Consider the following 19873-nt stretch of genomic DNA (forward strand, 5'->3'; position numbering starts at 1 on the left):
ATTATTGAAATAACTGTGGATCCATTTTGATGACTCTGAAAATAGCAGAAACACTGCCTTCCTATTTTAGGAAGAAACTGAGGCCAGAGGGGTTAAGTACCTACTCAGGGTCATACAGCTAACAAGTACGGGAACTGGGAACAAATTCAAATGAATGAGGAAGAGAATTGTGATTGCTTATGTTTAAAAAATTGTACCTGTTCTTCCTTTATTAAAGTCATGCTTTAGAAAAAAAATTAGGCATAATGAGGGTATTAAGGTCATGGTTTAGTTATCGGGGGACAACTTTGCCCTAAGGAGGAAGAACAAGGTCATGAAGGCTATTTGAGTCTCACTGAAAGAGATCCTGATGGGACTGGGACACTGTGCTGCACACCAGAAATCGACACATTGTAACTGACAACACTTCAGTTAAAAAAACAAAACAAAACAAAAAGAGATGCTGATGAACATCCGTAGGGCTCTCCCCATCATGGAGCCATTAGCAATGGGGATTTATTCACATGCCACTAGGAACAGGTTTTTAAGTAAATGAGACTATAAAATGAATTCCTCTTTCCATGGAAACCTCTAAAATTATACGCATTCTCAAAATAGTTTTATAATCATTTCTTATGGAAATCATCCTATTCATGGGCTTTTCCTATAGATTTGAAGAACATATTTATTTAAAAAATAAGGAATATAACACTAACAGAGACAAAAATAAAATGAAAAATTTGCTAGTGATCAGTGATATCAACAAATGAAAACAGGTTTCTTCCTATTCCTTTCCACATTTAAGTCCATGATTCACTTTGACTTAATTTTTGTGCGATGTCTCAAACTTAGGGTAGAGGTTCTATTTTCTCCCATTCTGGACATCCAGTTAGTTGCTCATCACTATTTGTTGAAGAGATTACCTTTCCTCCATTGAATTGCTTTTGCACCTTTTTCAAAAGTTAGTTGGGCGTATTTGTGTGGCTCTGATTCTGGGATCTTTGAAGAAGCTTTTGTTTTTGTATCAGTTTAGCCATTTCCACAGAATCTGTTACACTGGTCTCTCAGGAGCTGGTTACCTTTGTAACCAGGAAGGACGCCAATACCATAGACTACACCACAACTTAGTTCTCTCTTTTTTCCCTGGCATAAATATTTTTGAAGTAGTAAAAGGAATGCAAACTTTTGCCAATTCAATAATCTAATCATAGTATTTCTGACCCCCTCCTCCTCTGTTTCTGTTTCACAAAGTCTGTGAGTAGAATGTAGTTTTTAATAATAAAGAATCCGATTGCTGTCTTCCTCCACTATGGAGATAATGAAAGAGGGTATTCTGGTGGACCTGCATAAAATCTCTCATCATTTCCACAGGTGTCTTTATCCTAATCTACTAGCAGTTTATACCTCTGCTAATGCAAATTGGAATCCGGGTTTAACCAGAACGTCTCAAAGAAAACAAATGGAGGAAACACAGGACATAGGGAGATAAACTTCCTGTAAACATCTATGACAATTTTCAGGACACCCAGGATACTATAACGGGCCAACTAACTGACCACTATAAGGAAGTTAAATATTTAAATATAGCTATTTATGCTTCATAAAATACTTTTCTACAAAGTTCACATTGAAAATAGTTGCAGTAATTGCAGTCACCAAAGAAAGCACCTAGACTTCATTTTTTGTTAAAATTTAGTTCTGAGATTATTCCAGCGTAACTTATTTCTGATACAGAACTACAGAGCTGAAGTGATCCACAGAAAATACAGCCTAAAATTCTTTGTAAAAGTGTTCCAAGTTATTTTCTGTCTTACTTTTAGTCCTCTGATACTTTGGCAGTTTTGTGCCAGGAGTGGTTGGATTCCCCTTAATTCAAGCCTGTGTTTCAGAAGCCATAATCAAACACAAAGAATCCACTGATCATAAGTAAGCTCTGACCTACTACAGGACAATAAAAGCCTGTGTATATTTTAACATAAATGGAGGTTCAGTAGGATGTTACGAGGATGCCGTTTGGAGAAGAATATACCCTGACTTCATCACTCACTAGCTGTACATCTTGAGCAACTTCTTAATTTCCCTCGTCTACAAAATGAAGAGAAGAATAGATCATACCTCATAAGACTGTTGAAAGAATTAGACGAGGTAATACATAGAAAACATTTAGCTTGGCGCATAGTAAAAGCTCAATAAATACTTCCTACTATTACTGCTACCACTTCTACTTCTTTCATAAACCACCCTACGGGATAGCACTTTGTTCAAAATGCCCTGTTTGGTAGACTGTTTTCATCACATACAATTTTTTCTTTACTCTGGTAGAATAATTAACCCCTTTCCAAGATTCCATGCCCATGTCCAGGTTTGAAGGCAAATACTATAAAACACCGTTAGCCCATCAAATGTTTACTTTCGGAACCCTGAGCTGGAGAATCATCTACGTTTGGCTTCCCTTCCCTTTTTTCCCCTCTTGCCATATTCATTTGGTCTCATGCAAGAAACTTCTTGGGGGTAGTTCAAATTAACATCCTTTACTGATCAATCTAGAAAAGGCTGATTATTTATTGTCAGGCAGATACATGAGCCTTGGCAGGTTCAGAAACCAAAGCTAAAGTGATCTTATAAAGTTCCAGTTAAATCAACACAGTGATGTGCTAGTCTCATGAAGACTTTCGTGAAATTACCTCTGAAATGCTGAGTATTTTCCCACTCAGAACCTCATTCTAACTCTGTAACTTATATCAAAGATCACACTCTACCTGCTCTTAGCCTTATAAGTCTTACAAAAGCCCTTGGCCAAGAGCAATAAAATTTGACCTGACCTAATCCCGGAGTCGCAATGGATAATGTGTGTATTTTTCATTCAATAATTTAATGTGGAAATTAACTGCATGTGTCACATATCCCCCATCTTAAAGGGACAGCTTTTATGGTTCTAACGTTACACAAAAATTAAATATGTAAACACTCTTGTCATTTAAGACTCTTCACTTTCCTGATAGCTTAAATAAGCCCTACAAAACACTCCTTTGGAGAAATTTGTTATTTTATAGGATGGAAGCCTGCTCCGTGGAATTCACCCTCTATGGTCACAGAGATGACAGCAACAGATATTTGTTCTTTCTCCTTAAAAGATTTGGCACGATTTTCCCACTCTGGCTCTATTGTATTTTTCTCTCAAGTTTGTCAATGCAGGAAAAACACTGTGGAAATTTACAGAAAAAAATGTCCCCTTCCTTCTTCTTTCAGGTGAATTCTGAAGCATCCTCTACTCCTGGGCATGAGAGGGAAAGTGTCTCTACCTGGCCTCACTGTTTCCGCAAAGGCTCTCCCTTCACAGTAGTTTTCTGTCTGACTGCTACGTCTTTTTCCATTGCTTTTTCTTCTCTTGCCTCACCTTTTTCCCTCTGTAGCCCATGAACTTTATTTTTTCTTTTGATCTTTTTTTTAAATTAAATTTAATGTTTTGAATAGATCCACGTGGTTCAAATACCAAAAGGTACAAACAGTGATACAGCAACAAGCCCCTCACTTCCTCGTCTGCCATCTTCCCACTTCCCAGATTTGCCTTTCATAGGTATCCACTGTTCTTAGAGTCTTAGGTATCTTTCCAGAATTTCTTCATGTATCCTCAAGCAAATAGGAATATAGATTCCCCACCCCACCCCTGTTTTACACAAAAGATAGCATATTATATATACTCTTTTAAACTTTTTTTAAAACTTAACTTATTTTGGAGATCTTTTCCATATCAATACATAATGATTTCCACATGCTTTTTTATAGCTGCTTTGCATGGTAATTTATTTAACTGGTTCTCTATTGATAGATATTCTTTATTTTACTCTTATAAACTGTATGTGATGCAATTTACTCTTTTGTACTCTTAGAATGTTATGAATAACCTTGTACATATTTCATTTTATACATCTCTGAGTGTTCCTGCAGGATAAATACCCCTAATAAGGATTACTAGGTTAAAAGTTATCTGCATTTGTAATTTTGATTGATCTTGCCAAACTGCCCTCCATGAGGGTCACAAAAATTTACTCTTCCATCTTCATCATATGAGAGTGACTATTTCCTACAGCCTAATCTACAGTGTGTATATTAAAGCTTTTGGATTTTTGCCATTCTGGAAAGTGAAAAGTGATATCTCGGGTTAGTTTTAAATTCCATTTCTTTTATAATGAGAGAACCTGAACTTCTTTTTATATGCTTCGGAGCTATTTGTATTTTGTTCTCTATGAACCATCTTTCCCTTATTTTTTCTTATAGATTTCAAAACCTCTCTGGATGTTAGAAAAATGAGCTTATGCCTACTGTATGAAATTGCATCTTTTTAATGTTGCTTATAGTTCGTTCTGCTGAAGATAATTTTTAATGAGGTTAAACGTATTCTAGATTTTGACTCATGGTTATAAAGGCCTTTCCTATTTTAGTTGTAAAGGATTTCTCTTGTGTTTTCTTTGAGAACTTTTATGATTTTAGTTTTACATTGAAATCTCTGCTTTTTTTTTTTTTAATAATTTATCCTGGAATTAAACTGAGACATGAATCCAATTTCATACTATTTTTTTTTTATCCAGTGGCCCTCTTATTGAATTGTACATCCTTTCCTACTGATGTGTGATACCACTTTTATCTTATACTAAATTCCTGCATTTAGAGCTACTAATGGATTTTCCCTTCTAATCCATTGGCTTATTATGTACCATTATTGCACTGTTTAGTTATTTTGGCTTTATAATATGTTAACATCATGACCTTTTGGTTAACCTAATAATAATAATGCCAACATCATCTTAAGTATCTATAGCACGGTATAATTTACAAAACATTTTTGCTTACATTACTTCATTTGTTTTTTTGGGGGGAAGTGGGGAGGTAACTAGGTTTACTTATTTATTATTTTTGTTTGTTTGTTTAACAGAGGTCCTGGGGATTGAATCCATGACCTCATGCATGCTAAGCATGCGCTCTACCACTGAGCTACACCCTCCGCCCATTTCATTTGTTTTGATTCTTATGACATCACATGGGGCAGCTGAGAGAGATGCTTCTGTTCCTATTTTATACATGAAGAAACTAACGCCCAGAGATGAAATGTTGGCCCAAGGTCACAAACAAAAAGCTAGCAGGTGGCAGAGGGATGGCTTTTCTCTTGGTTCTGTCTTTGCCTGTTCATAGTTATACCTCTCAGAATAGTTCAGATAGTCTCCAAATATCTCTTCCCACCAGAGAGCTTGTTTGTTCCCGTTGATGAACTCTATGCTATTGAGGTCTGAGTCCATGCAGGATTGTCAGCTCTATCTAAACCCTTTTGCATTGAGGAAGGGACAAAATCATGAACATCACAGAATGTTAATTAAGGGTGTGAGGAGACCTAAGAAAGCAAGACTATCCTGTTCATTTCATGAAAAAAGGGAAACTGAAGCTCAGGGAAGCTGTGGTCTCTGTGCCCAAGGTCATATGGTTTCTAAGAAGTCAGGGTCAAGTCAGAACTCAGAGAGAGTTGTTTTCCCTTGGTTTACAAATGAAGAGAAGGAGGAAAATCAAATATTATATCTCCATGTTTATAAGCACCTCCAGGGCCAGATATGACAAGTGTGAATTCATTCATTCATTCACTCAACAAATAATCATGTACCATGTGCCAAGCACTGTGCTTGTCATTGGGCTGATCATGGTGAACTAAATAAGCAGAGTCCTTGCCTTCAGGGAGAATATAGTCCAGAAAGAGAAACAGATATCGAGGAAATACTATATGGATAAAGGCATAATTACAAACTGGGAAACTTACACGGTTCTCTGAAAGAATGTAACAGCATGACAATAATTTAGACTGTGGAGTCTGGGAAACCTCCCACTGATCTACCCCCACCCCAGTCCTGCTCTGTCATGCTGTCCTTGAGGCATCTCTGTGGAGACCTAAGATTCCATGGGTCTGTTTGAAAACCACTGATCTGGTCTTATTCCCTTATTTCTTCAGGGCAGAACTGTGGCTCAAAGAGGAGACATGGCTCACCCCGGGATGTCACCCAGCTAGCTGGAGCAGAACCAGGACTAGAGCAGCAGCCTCCTGACTTTCTACTATGTAAAGAATGATCTCCTAGAGCAGACTCATGCTTTCCTCCAAAGTCTGCAATGATGCCATCCTTCAGGGACCATGGGCCCCCAGGAGTGTGTGTTACTTTGACCTAAGTTACACCACGCCAAAATCAGCACACTGTATAGAACAGACAAATCAAGATTTTGACAAACACTTGTCAAGAAGGCCAGGTAGTTTTTAGACAACAGTTTGGCTCGTTTTTCTGAGTGGCTCATCAATTATTGTACTGAAGAGTGGGATGGACGTCCCTAAACCAAGTGCACTTTTTTAGAATTTAAAGCACTTGGTAGAGTACCCTAAACCCTTCCTTCGTCAGTGGACAGCTGTTTGGCAGTCAACAGTTTGACCTAAGTTCTCTTAATGAATTGTTTCTATCCGTTGGTGTAGTCCTAAGCACAGGCTTAATCAGAAGTGGAAATGGCTGATTAGAAGAGATTTAACTCCATGTATTTGGTTAACGTGTACGCTACAGTTCCTGTGTGCCCTGCATCCATTATTCTTGAACGTGTTCCCATTTACCACGTGGGGCAGTGGGATTAGGCAGGGGTGGCAGATCTTCAACTTACTTGAATGCCATTTCTTGTTAAATTAGAGCTCCTTGACTCATTATGCTTCCCCTCACTTCTCTTAATTTCCTTTCTCTTTTCTTTGGAGTGGAGTGGAGGGGAGAATAGGAGAGTTTTAATATTATTTCCCACGTCCACATTTAGCTATTTACAACTGCGTGATGTGGAAATGATAGAAAAATCAAGGCTGATTTTAAAATGGAGGAAAAACTAGTAGAACTCTCCTTTAAAGAAATATTCCCAAATGCAGGAAAAAACTCTAAATACAGAGATGTTCATTTATAATAGTGAAATAATTGGAAGCAGCCTGAAATGCCAACAATTGAGAAAGTATATTGACACAGACCCTGTAATGTTGAGTACAGATTAAAATAATGCTTCAAGGCAAGAGGCGTGACATGGGATATGAAGTGGAAAAGGAGGCAGGAAGGTACAGTCATTAAGACTAGAGTCTCTGGAATCAATGACTGAGGATAAACTGGACTCTGGCATGGCAGCAAGTTCTCTTTGTCTTAGGTTCCCCTCACGAGGAGAGGATAATAATTGTACCTGTTCCGTAGGGCTATGTGAGGTTTAGAAGAAGCAAGAATGGCTTTAAAGCCTTGACCCAGTGCCTGGCACATGGCTTGACAAATGCTCACCATTAGTATTAACTAGATGATCTCAATTTTAATGGGTATGTCAAGAAATACTGGACATTCCTTTAAGGGGTAGATTTCTTTGTGATGTGGGACTAAGGGTGAATGATTTGTCTCTTCATTTAAAATGTCTGCTCTTTGCAATGTTCTATAATTATTATGCTGTTTTCCCTTTTTGTCACTCTACTCTTTTCATCCTGGAACAAATTTTTTTAAACTTTACTGCGCTGCTGTGTGTCTCCCTGGAGGCTGACCTCTCTGGACACATCGCCCAGGGCCTCTTGCCCCTCGGGTTCTAGTTGGGCTCATCCGGTGTCTCTGGTGGTGGGTGCATCCTTTCACACAGAAACACCTGGCTGGTGTCCCCGCTCCAGCCTTTGGCCCCTTCGTCCTTCAGGAGCAGGGGTGACAACAGCCTCCCAGTGTTGCTAGTCCTGTGTGCTTCACTGTCCCTTGTTCACTTACGAACCCTGTTCACCTCTGTAAATAATCCCTTCATTAAAATGTCTTCAGTCTTCAAGCTGAGTGTGCTTCTGTTTTCTACTGGGACCCTGGCTGATCCAAGGAGCTTACATGATTTTAATAATTGGAAAAATCTTTGTTAAGAAGCACAAAGAACCACCCTTGCCGCCCACCTCCCAAAAGGGAAGCACTCTTCATGGTGTGGAGAGGCCCCTCAGCTTCCAGACTTGAGGGTGATTATTTTTGTTTCATTTTTGAGCCCTCACATGAAATTAGGCTTCAGGCTAGAACACCTATTTCTTAGAAAAACACACTTTCTCCTGGAGAGAAATTCTAGAAAGCAGTCGCGGGCTATTGACAAACTATAATGCTGCAAAGGGGTCTGGCCAAAAAGGAATCAAGAGAAAATCTCCATGGGGAGAAGGTGGCTCAGAGAGTGGCTCATCACAGCAGTGCCAGCTGTGTGCCCCACTGGGCAGGCAGGGAGTGAGCTGCGCCTTGAGTAGAAGCTGGCCTCTGTGGCCACTGGAAAGTCACCAGCTCTTGTGGCGTTTGGGCTCAGCCACTGCCAGGCTCCCAGGGGGCCAGGGATAGTCTGTTCACTGCAGGGGTGAGTACGGTGGAGTGAGGTGGTGATGGGGCTGGCTGAGTGGGAGAGGGGGGCTTGGCACGTCACTGTGCACTGCTCCACTGTTAAATCTTGATTGGCAGGCTGACTTGTCCTCAGGAGGAAGTGTGGGGAGGAATCTCACAGTTGCAAAGCAATAAAGAGCTGCCTGGTGGGCCTCCCTCTCCGCCAAGAGGCTTTGTAGCTCCAAAGTTCTGGAGGGGTGGGGGAGGGGGAGGAGGGAGAAAGAAGTCGCTCTTAGCTCAGCACTGATGTGATCACCTTTGCAGAAACTTTCCAGTGGCAAGTGTGTTGAAGACAGTGAGCTTGGGGGAGGCAGCACAGTACAGAAGAATGAAACTAAAGGCAAGGGGAGGGGGTCTGAGAAGAGAACGGTAAACTCCTTATAAAGGAGAAGGATGAGAGGTGAGGCTCAATAAAAGAGGGACTGGACAAAGCCAGTCAGAAACTCCAGCCTCAACACTTTGGTCAGTGACATGCCCTAGTTTCCTTATACTGTGAAATGAATTCTTATGTGGCCGAGCTTTATTTTCCCCACTAACCTCTAAGCCCCATAAACAAGGGGACTGTGTTACTACGCCCATTGTGACTCACAAGGAATTAACTGAGTACCTACCACATAAATGTGGGGCCCCATGCCGAATTTTAGGAGCACAGGGATGAACAAAAAGTCCCTGCTCATGTGAGGCTTACAGTCTGATTGGAGGGACACGTATTAAAGACATGACCACACGTTAACAACCCAGCTGCATATTAGAATCATCTTACAGCTCTTGAAAAATATCTATGCTTGGGTCCTCATCCTGCAAAGACTCAGATTTGACTGGTCTTGGAAAGGGCTCCTGGCAGACATCCTGATACTACTGTGCAGCTTAGTTTGAGAATTCCTGTTCTAAATACTCTCAGGGTTCTGTGAAACATTATTCCCATGAAACATCCAATCATGGTCAAATGAAATTTGGGAAATAACGTTATACATATATTAGGTATTAAAAACTGTAACAAGCTCTGTAAGAAAGAAACCTACCTCAACTTAAAAATAGGCCACAGAAATAAAGAGATGTTTGCAAGCTGTGAGTATTACTTTGACTAAAAGGTAAAAGACATGATAGAACTTGTAATAGGCCAGATTTATATTAAACACTAGAAAATGTTTCTCTGAAGAAATGACTCTTAATAGAGACCTGAACTATCAGTGGGCAGGGAATGGAGAGGCAGTGCTCCAGGCAAAGGGATCATCATGTGCAAATGACCTGTGGTGGGGGATGTGGTTTAAGAACAGAAAGAAGGCCAATGCTAACTGGAATGTAGGAGGTGAAGGGAAAAATGAAAAAGACAAGATTTCTGCCTTCAAGGAACTCCCCATACCTTAGAGAAAAAACATATTTCCCAAACTCCGTATACCTCTCTGGATATATGATTTTCCAAATATAACAGGAAGAAGACATTAGTGTCAGGAATAATCCTTCACCAGCTGATATAAAAACCCAGTTTCATGTGTGTCCTTACCTAGATTTCATAATTTTTTTGACATAGCAGATATGCTTTCATAAGTGGGCTGGCTTAGGCTAATGTTAGTTATTAGGTTGTATTTACTGAGCAGACAGTCTGGGTAAGAAAGAGAAGTGACTTGGAGAAGAGATTGGATCAAGATGCCAAACTGACACATGCCTGCCCAACTTTCTTCTCTCTTCAAGATCTCTTCAAAGGTAAACAAGGTATTTAAAACTATATATATTCATTAGCTGGAAAACAAAAAAGTGAGCCATGCATATCCATTTCTCCCCTCCTCATTTCCTCCTTAATGCCTAGCAACCACTAATCTGTTCTTTATTTCTATAATTTTGTTATTTCAAGAGTGTTATATAAATGCAATAATACACTGTGTAGCTTTTCTGGATTGGCTTTTTCACTCAGCATAATTCTCTGGAGATTCATCCAGGTTGTTGTGCATATCAATAATTTGTTCTTTTATCCTCCTACACTGCTTGTGGAAATGTAGTTTGGTGCAGCCATTATGGAAATCAGTACGGAGATTCCTCAAAAGACTAAAAACAGACTTACCATATAACCCAGCAAACCCACTCCTGGGCATATACCCAAAGGGAATTTTAATTTGAAAAGATACATGCACCCCAATCTTCATAACAGTCCTATTTACAACAGCCAAGACATAGAAACAACCTGAGTGTCCACTGACAGATGACTGGATAAAGAAGTGGTGGTATATTTACACAATAGAATACTACGCAGCCATAAAAAATAGTAACATAATGCCATTTCTAGCAACATGGATGGAACTGGAGATTGTCATTCTAAGTGAAGTAAACCAGAAAGAGAAAGAAAAATACCACATGATAGAATCTAAAAAACAGACAAATGAACTTATATACAGAACAGAAACAGACTCAGACATAGAAAACAAACTTATGGTTACCAGGGGGGTATGGGGTGGGAAGGGATAAACTGGGAATTTGAGATTCACAGATACTAACTACTATATAAAAATAGATAAAACAACAAGTTCATACTATATAGCATAGGGAACTATATTCAATATCATGCAGTAACCTATAATGAAAAAGAATATGAAAAGGATTATATGTATGTATATGTATGACTGAAACATTATGCTATACACTAGAAATTGACACATTATAAACTGACTATACTTCAATTTAAAAAAAAATTGTAACTTTTTATTGCTGAATAGTATTCCACAGTATGAATGTACTACAGTTTGTTTAACCAGTCACCTGTTGAGGGACATCTGAATTGTTTCTAGTTTGGGCCTATTAAAACAAAGTTGCTATAAACATCTGTGTACAGGTTTTTATACAAACACAAAATTTTCATTTTTTTATTGAATAAATGTCCAGTAGAGCAATTGGTAGGATGTGTGGTAGTTGCATGTTTAGTTTTTTAAGAAATTGCCAAACTGCTTTTCAGAGTGCCTGTATCATTTTACATTCCCACCAGCAATGTATGAGTGATCTGATATCTCCGCATCCTGGCCATTTGGTGCCGTCACTATTTAAAATTTTTTGCTACTGTGAGAGGCATGTAGTAATATTTCATTGTAGTTTTAATGAGCATTTCCCTAAAGGAAACCTAATGCATTTTTATTATGCAGCATTACACAGTGAAACATGAGCAGAGAGTATTCTAAGAGGGAAAGTAAGTACTAGTCTTGGGAAAATCAGCGTGAAAGGATCATTTGAAATGAACTTTGAATATGATAATGGCAAGTAGGGCAGAAAAGAGAAAAAGATAATTAGAGGTTTGAGGAAAATACTTAGGAAAGGAAATATAATCATAGTACACTACTTGACTCTGCAGTGTCAAAAACCTAATGCTCATAATAGTGTAAACATAGTTGACTTAACTAAAAATGGAAATACAAGTATGTTCAGAGAATAGGAAAGCATAGATGAGTGTGGAGTTATGAGAGAGTTAAATTCATTTCTGTTATAGTTATAATGGCATACATAAGACCTGAAACTGATAAATCAAAAAATAGCCATAGAAGCATATTAATTAAAGTAGATGGGTAACTATGAGAAGTAAAGGCATTAAAAGTGGCTGGCTCCGAGAGAAAGAAGGATGCGAATGATGGAGCCAATTAAGGTTGTTTTTCATTATAAATAAGCCTTTCAGTACAAATTGGTTTTTTTAATCCCTTTCTTATATCACCTTGGACAAAAAATAAATAAGTAAATAAATAAAAGGTGTACACAAAGAGACTCTCAGACTGAGTAAGGAAAATTTAACTATACACTTCTTACAAGAGACAAATGGATTGCAAATGCATGGAAAGGATGAAAATAAAAAAGACAGAAAAGACAGCAGGCAAATGGAAGCATAGAAAGTAATGCTAATTACAAATGGAAACTGAGGCAAACAGCATTAAGCAAGACAAATAAAGCAGCTTCTCGGAGATCAAAGATCAAAGGGACAAATACTTCACAAAACAGCAGGGATTTAAACAACATACACACGTTGATGCTTTATACCCAATGGAGTTAACACATTCTTTTCAAACACCAAGTATGGTACTTATTGGATTTACTGGTTAGCCACAAGGAAGGATTATTTAAAAAATCAACAGGATATAGCACATGTACAATTTTTCTTATTGAATATAAGAACTAGAAATTAACAGCAAAAAATATAGCAAAAAATATGGATATGGATAGTTAGAAGTTTAAGATGACTCCTCTGAAAGCTGGCTAGGGTGGGAATGAAACAAACTACAAATCATTTATAAATAAGTGATTATTATAGCAACAGATTTTAAACTTTTGGGATATGGACAAAACAGTAGTCAGGGGAAAAATTATAGCCATAAAATCCATAAATTAGAAAATAAGAAAAATAAAGAAAAGAGTAAATTAAGTTTTCAAATAAAAAACAAAAGTAGGAAAGAAAAATAAAAACATAAACCCACAGAAAGTAGTAGAGTTTGGCAAAGCTAAAGCCAGAAATTAATCAAATAGAAAGTAAGCAAGAAATAGATCTTATGAATCAAAAAGTTAATTCTTCAAACAAACCAATAAAATAGACAAATGTTCACCAATTCTAAAAGAAAGGACACAAATATATGGCGTTCGAGGTATTCAGGGGGTTCTAATCGAAGAGGAGGTTTGCAAATTGTGTTCAACACTGACTGCATCAATCATCACAATCCAAATGAAAGTTCCTTAATTTGGTAAAAGGCATCTACCAGAAACTTACAGTAGACATCATACTTCATGGTGAAATATCAGATGCATGTTGACAAAAGCAAGTACAAGAGAAGAATATCTGCTACCCCAGGCACTATACACAATGTAGTGGGAACCAGAATTCACATTGACTCTATCTAGTTAATGAACTGAGATCTGAAACAGAATGAAAAGTGCTAGAAAGGAAGGGACAAAATGATCCTTTCTTGAAGATGATATAAAAAAATTCATGAGATGCAAGACAATCTACTGAAAAAAAAAGTTATTACTAAGAGAGTTTAGTAAAGGAGCCAACTACAGATTTTTTAAAAATTAGAAATAGCTCCTCTACTGTCCCACAATAGCTAATGAGAATATTTTGAAAGGAGTTCACTTATGAATAGTCCCCACAACTATAAAATATATCCAGCACGAGACTTTACTGGAAAGAAGACCGATATAAATAAAATCATTAAACTTTCCTAAGTATGTAAAACTCAACTTGATTAGGAAGACATTTCGTGGATGGGAAGTCTCTCCACATTAATTTAGGAATATGATGGTACCTTCAATAAGATTTTAAAAATTAAACTTGACAAGCCAATTCTAAAATTCATTTCAAAGAGAACATATGTGCAAATATCTGAGACATTTTGAACAAGATTACCACGGGGAGGACCTGCCCTCCCAGGTGTTAAGATATACTATGAAGTTACTATATGGGCTTAGCATAGTTGTAGGCAGATTGGTGAGAAAGAGTGTGTGGATATGCAAACCTTTCCACTCCAGGAAAAAAATATTCTCACAGGTAAAAGAGATACATACAAGGATTACAACATTATACAGTACATTATATAATAGGAAAAAATATTGAACCACCTGTGTCCATCGGTGGGAGAAGATTTAAGCACATTAGGGCACCTCCATCTAGGGGAACAGGAATACTATACAACCATTTACGAGAATGAAGACCCAAACACACTGACACAGAAAGATGTGTATCATGTGTATGAGATATTGTTGAATTGACAAGAACTAGCTGTAGGATCAGACAGATAAAATGATATTAGAGCACACAAAACTATACATCTGTGTGCACGTACATATATGTGTACGTGCATCAAGGAAGGATTTGTAACGATACATGTTAAATTCATAACAGAGATTAACGGTGATAAAGATGTGACCTTGGGGAAACCGGGAACCTGGATATTTTCTTTTACATAACCCTGTACTGGGTTGTTTGAGGGTTTAATGTTTTTTTCTAAATGAAGAAAATGCAAAAAGGATATGCTTCCCAACGTATCTGATTTACAGGATGGTCTGCAGGATGGTTGGAGAGTAAACTGGCTGGATCCTGACAGCTCTGTAACTAGTGGAGGGTGGGAGAAGGACTTAGGACGTCAAGGCTGTAGCTGGTCAGAGAAATGATTCTTGAGTAGTGTTGGCATTTCCTCACTCCCACTGGACCTGCTGTTTACACTTATCATACGTTTAGTCACTCAACTCACTTCCGCATTTTCACTTGCACGCAAAAAAATGTTAATCCACTGAGTTTCAAATCCTCTGGACGTAATATCTCCTGTCTCTCCTAGTTGCTCTCATCTGCATACTTTTGGCTTCACTCCTGCCCAAACAGGCTAAATGAAGTTATAAATATTTTTGTTTTGTGGAATTATATCATTTCAATCTAGTAATGAAGGTAGCTACCTCATGCTTATGATCAGATTAATTCTTCAATTAAATATGGAAAGTAATTATATTCTCTAATGCAAATGCATTTTTCTTGTTAGACAAATATCTTTCCAACTACAACGTATAGGAGGAAAAAAATAATAGAAGGGGTAAAAATAGCATAAATTACTAAGCAGTGTGCACCCAAGCCCTGTGAAGTTAGGTTTTTCTTAAGTCTTAGGAAAAGATGGCCCAGGTGATCAAGTCATGACCAAGCTCACATTATCATTATAAATTATCAACTCTGAGAGTTTTAATGTACAAATGGTGGACTTTCCCTCCTAGAAGCTGCAGTGTCCCCAGATATCTCCCTAGAATTCTTTGGCTTCCTCTCCTGCTGAGAAAGAAACTGGAGATGGTGGTTGGCAGAAGCAGATACCCTACCAGCTCCTGAAAGGTCCTGTCAATCTCTGCGAGGCAAAATGCTCTTTAACTTATTTTTTAAAATGCCATCCAATGAAGAGCAGTGAAATAATTTGCTATTAAAGCCTGTGCAGGGAGGAAGTAGGGTGGAGGTCTCTAATCTGTTAGGGAACAAGGTGGGAAGAAAGGCGGGGAAGGGCACGACCCAAACCAGGGTTCTGCTCACAGATACTGGAGCAACTACTGCAGCAGCTTGTAACTGGCAGACTCTTAAGGTGTGACCACTTTGAGGCAGGCTTTAAGAAAAAAAATGTCAGAAAATAATTCATCCTCAGGATGGAAAACAGATGCTGCACTGCACCTGTTAAAGGACACCCTCCTGTTGGCTCCCCGTCTTGCAAAGAGCAGTAAGATCACTGTGGAAAAGGTGTTTCTGCTTTGGGACTACAGAGAAATGACATACTCTTTGCAAATGAGAGCTCCAGGTAGGTCACCCAAGACAGGAGAAAATGTGGAATGAAGCTCTGGCAATTGTCCAAAGGATCAAAGCCTCTGAAATAACCCTAGTTTTTCTCTGTAAGTCATGAAGATTGGTGAGATGGGACCAAAAGATGCAAGTGCTCTTTGAATCCAAGGAGAACACCTGGAAACAAACCGTAGCTCTTTTAGCTCTGTTTTCCTGTTTTCACGGAAGATGCAGGCAGAAAAGTTCAGGGAGTGTCTGAACAAAACTGTTTTCTGAGTTTTAAGCTGAAATTGACTCTTCTAATCTCCGAGTTGGGATGGCAATTGGCCGAGTGCATGACCCCGGGGGCCTGAAGAAGGCATATCAAGAGATGCTCTTAAAAAGATTTCCGGATATTAACAAACTTTCCGGTGGGGTGGGGGTAGCATGTTGATGAGTTGAGTGTAAACAAGAAGAAACAGAAGGATTCAGATTTTCTTTCAAGAACTGGCTTAAGCATGAAGGGGGAAAACATCCAGTTGTCAAAATAGGCTTGAGGTTTTGCTGAACCCAGAAATTCTGGAGAACAGTTATGTTTTTGCCAAACCCTAAATACTGCAGGGTTAAGCCTTCCCTCTAACCAATTGGATAATTGCCGTTTCATTCTGTGGATTTCTGAATTGTTTCTTCTTTTTTTAAAGCAAACAAAATAATTAGCCTTGTCTCAGGGTAATTTTGCTAATATTTCCATAATTACATAATTACTTCAACCCTGATTTAAAAACTGTCCTACCGTCTCAGGGTACAGTAGGCTGGCAGCTGTTTTAAATAACCCTTGAGAGCGGTCAGGTTAAGAACTCAATTTACGACCTTAAAAATTAACACAAGGAAGCCTTCTCCACAATGCAACAGACAATTCTATTTATAATGCTTAATTAAGACCCTCCAGTCACTAAGAGAACCCACTTGTGACCTTTCACTTCAACAGCACCCAAACGCAAATCTCCTGAGATGATGTGTGCTAATGCGTGAATGTTGATGGAATTTGCTGGCATGATGGTCAAGTATTAAAGAGCTGACAGTCTGGATAAATTAGCTCCTGATAGCTCAGTCATCAAATGTAGGAAGACAATGTCAAGTTGGGCAGCACTGATGAAACCCTTCATCAAAGCCCTGAGCTGGAGAGAGGGAGAAAGTGAGGAGGCCTGCCCATGTCTGATGTTGCTCTGCAAACATTTGCTCTGAATTTCAGGAAGTCTCAGCAACCAGGAGAACGTACCAGAATTGTATCAAAGGATGGCTGGGGGCAGCCATTCTTGGTGGCTTCATTTAGCTGCAGTTGCTAGTAGCTTCAGGCTACCTTCTCTTAGAGTGATTCAGAAAACCCAAAGTGAAAACCAATTCAAAGCTATTTTACTCATGATATTACAAACACAGTGGAGTTATCTGGAAAATTCCAAGTACCTCAGAAAGCTATGTGGGTGGAGTAATGTTTGCAGACACAGGAGGTTCTCCTGGGAACAGCCCCTAGGAAGGAGAAAGGAAGGCATATGCTACTTGGACATTTTTGCGGCCCAAGGCTCAGTAGTGACCTGAACAGAGAAAGCCTGCGTGGTGGCCTGTCATCTTGCAGTATGTGTAGAGAGTTCTATCAGGTTTTAGGACTGCTCAGGGTGCTTTCGTATATCCTCATCAATCAGGAAAACATTTCTTTCGCTTTTGCCCACCACATTCAAGAGTCAACATAATGTGGTATTTCTGGTTCTTCTGTGAGTCTGTAGGCAAGTCCTTAACTTCATTGCTTCAAGTTTTTTTCATCTGCAAAGTGGGAACCACAACAGTATCTACCTTATAGGGTTGTTGTGAAGAATAGAGTTAATGCATATAAAGGCTTTCAACAGTGCCTGGCGCACATGCAGGTGCTCTGTAAGCCTTGGCTTTATCATTGTAACTTTTCCATGAAATCTTTCTCCTGTGAGTGTTCTCTCTCCTTGCTCAGAGCTGCTGTAGCTGTCAGGTCCAGCTGTCATGGCCTCTCTCCTGAACCGCTCCCTAATTCGTTTCTTTATTCTATGTCCACATCTCTTCCAATACATCACACAGTGTTGTTAAAATTTTCAGGTCTCTCTCTGACCTTGCTTCCGTCTTGTTCAGTGGTCTGCGGAGTCCATCAGATAAACCCCAGTCTCTTTAGTCTTGACTTCAAGCCTTATTCCACACCTACGTCCAGACCCTAGTTTCACTCTCTGATGGTACATTTCACCGTGCTTTCTCAAGAACCCTGCCCTCCCCTGGAGCCACTGCAAACTCCCTCACTCTCCCCTGTTTGCTCTCACTTTTACACCTGTGTCCACTGTTCCCTGTTGCACTTGGAGTTCACGTACCTCCCAGTGTCGTCTGGTTCGAACCCCAGCCATCCTTGAAAGCTAGGCCCAAATGCCACCGCTCCCCCGGGGCCTCTCTGATTCTATCACTTACCCACCTCTCTTTCTTTTCTGACCTCCAACGTTGTCGTTGTTTTAACTCTCAACCTTCCTTACCTATTACAGCTATTGGTTTGCACGCCCCCCATTTATGTTCCATATCTCAGCCTCTAAGCCCCTCAAATCAGGCTGATTCTTTACTGTGTCCTACTCAGTCCCGCCCCTAACCATACGCTATGCTGGGGCAGGCCCTCTGCGAACGGGAATGGAATACTAGTATTAATATTGAGTCTGAGACATATGCTCAGTCGCCTTAGTGCCGTGTGTGTGAATGCCTATGGAAATATTTCAATTTCAAAAGTAAATGGGATGAAAAAAAATCCCAGCAGCGGGAAAAACAAACATATGAAATGCACAATTGAGCCCCAAACAATAGATTGTTTTTTTTTAAGAAGGAGCAGTGAAAAAAGTGTCTGGAGTTCCAGTACCTTTATATCTGGTTACTACAGCTGCGTTGACGCTCAGAGGCTCTTGAAAGCTGACAGTGAGTGATGTGCTGCTGGTTACCGTGAGACAGGCATTGGCTGGCACCTCGGGGGCTCCTGGGACAGAAGGAAAAACACAAGGATCTTAACACAGCAAATCCTTTTCAAACAATGTGCCTGCCTCTTCAAAGGATACCCTGAAACACACACTATGGAAACATTTGTTTGTAGAGCCTAATAGCTTTTGCTTTTGAACATTTTCATCAGAAGTCTCCATGGCCTTTATTTGTTGCCATTGTGGTCTTATTTGAGCATTAGAACATCTTCTGAAGGGGTAAGTAAGACCAGTTAAGCCTTCCTAAAGTATCTTGGAACACAATAGGAGTTTTGGGCTTGGACCAGTGGGGAGGAGGCCAGAAAGTGTTAGCAGGAACCGACGTTGTAGAGAGAGACTGGTCTATTTCATAAGGGACTTCCCTGTAAATCATTTCATTAGAGCCTTTTTGCATCCCTGTTGGGTAGAAAGAATGAGTAACAGTATTCCACTGTTAGGATGAGGAAACCGCAGCCCAAAGAGGCCAAATTACTGATTCAAGGACACACCGAAGACACAGGTAGGATGAAAGGCCGTGGCTTCAGATGCCCAGTTCTGGGCTCTTCCCAGTATGAAGTGCTAACTCGCCTGGCTCTCACAAAGCATCCTATTACATCAAGGAGGAGTTTTCTAAGAAAGAATTCATGGGCAAATGTCACGTCCACTAACTTCATGTTTTAAAGGACTTCTGATATTTCTAGGAATTTTTTAACATCCAGAAGATATTTTGCAGTTTAGAATTTTTTAAAATGGCATCAAGTCCAAAAATTTGACTGATTCTTGTATTAATCTGTCCTAAACAAGGTACAACAGTAAATGCATTTATTAAAACAAATTGCTGAATGCCTTTTATTAAAAAAAAAAAAAAAAAAACATGTACCAGCATTGCTGAAGAGATGGTTAATGTTAGAAGTGAGCTTTCATTAACGCTGCTTCAGCTATTTGCTTCAAGGGAAAGGATCAGGCCTAGATTTGGCATTTCGTATACAACACTAGGTCAGAGAACAAGAATTTCACTGCTGTTGGTGTTTGTTTATATCACAAAGCAGAGACAGGTAATTCCCAAACTAATGAACTGGCCTTTTCCTTACTGATATTTAAATTTTCAAGTCTAATTTTGTTGTTGTCATTGTTGTTTAAATAAGATCACTTTGTTGTAAGAGTTTAATATTTCACAAGTATTGGGATTTTATAGGAATTCTTAAATCAGGGGCAGCACTAAACAGTACCTTCCAGTGCTA

General features: G+C 39.2%; 1 protein-coding gene and 1 long non-coding RNA gene across 2 annotated transcripts in view; one reads left to right on the forward strand and one right to left on the reverse strand.

The window, feature by feature from the left end:
* The window catches only part of LOC123615662 (uncharacterized), a 106724-nt gene extending 98924 nt beyond the window's left edge, over positions 1 to 7800 (forward strand). The window contains exon 3 of the long non-coding RNA XR_012499473.1: positions 5972 to 7800. This is a non-coding gene — a long non-coding RNA (uncharacterized LOC123615662). The remainder of the gene's footprint in view (positions 1 to 5971) is intronic.
* ANKFN1 (ankyrin repeat and fibronectin type III domain containing 1) overlaps positions 1 to 19873 on the reverse strand; it is a 335257-nt gene that overhangs the window by 97053 nt on the left and 218331 nt on the right. Inside the window, exon 7 of the mRNA XM_010951115.3 lies at positions 18542 to 18655. Within this exon, the coding sequence (XP_010949417.3) occupies positions 18542 to 18655 (114 nt within the window). The remainder of the gene's footprint in view (positions 1 to 18541; positions 18656 to 19873) is intronic.

The sequence above is a fragment of the Camelus bactrianus genome, chromosome 16 (genome assembly GCF_048773025.1).
Source record: "Camelus bactrianus isolate YW-2024 breed Bactrian camel chromosome 16, ASM4877302v1, whole genome shotgun sequence".
Taxonomy (NCBI): Eukaryota; Metazoa; Chordata; class Mammalia; order Artiodactyla; family Camelidae; genus Camelus; species Camelus bactrianus.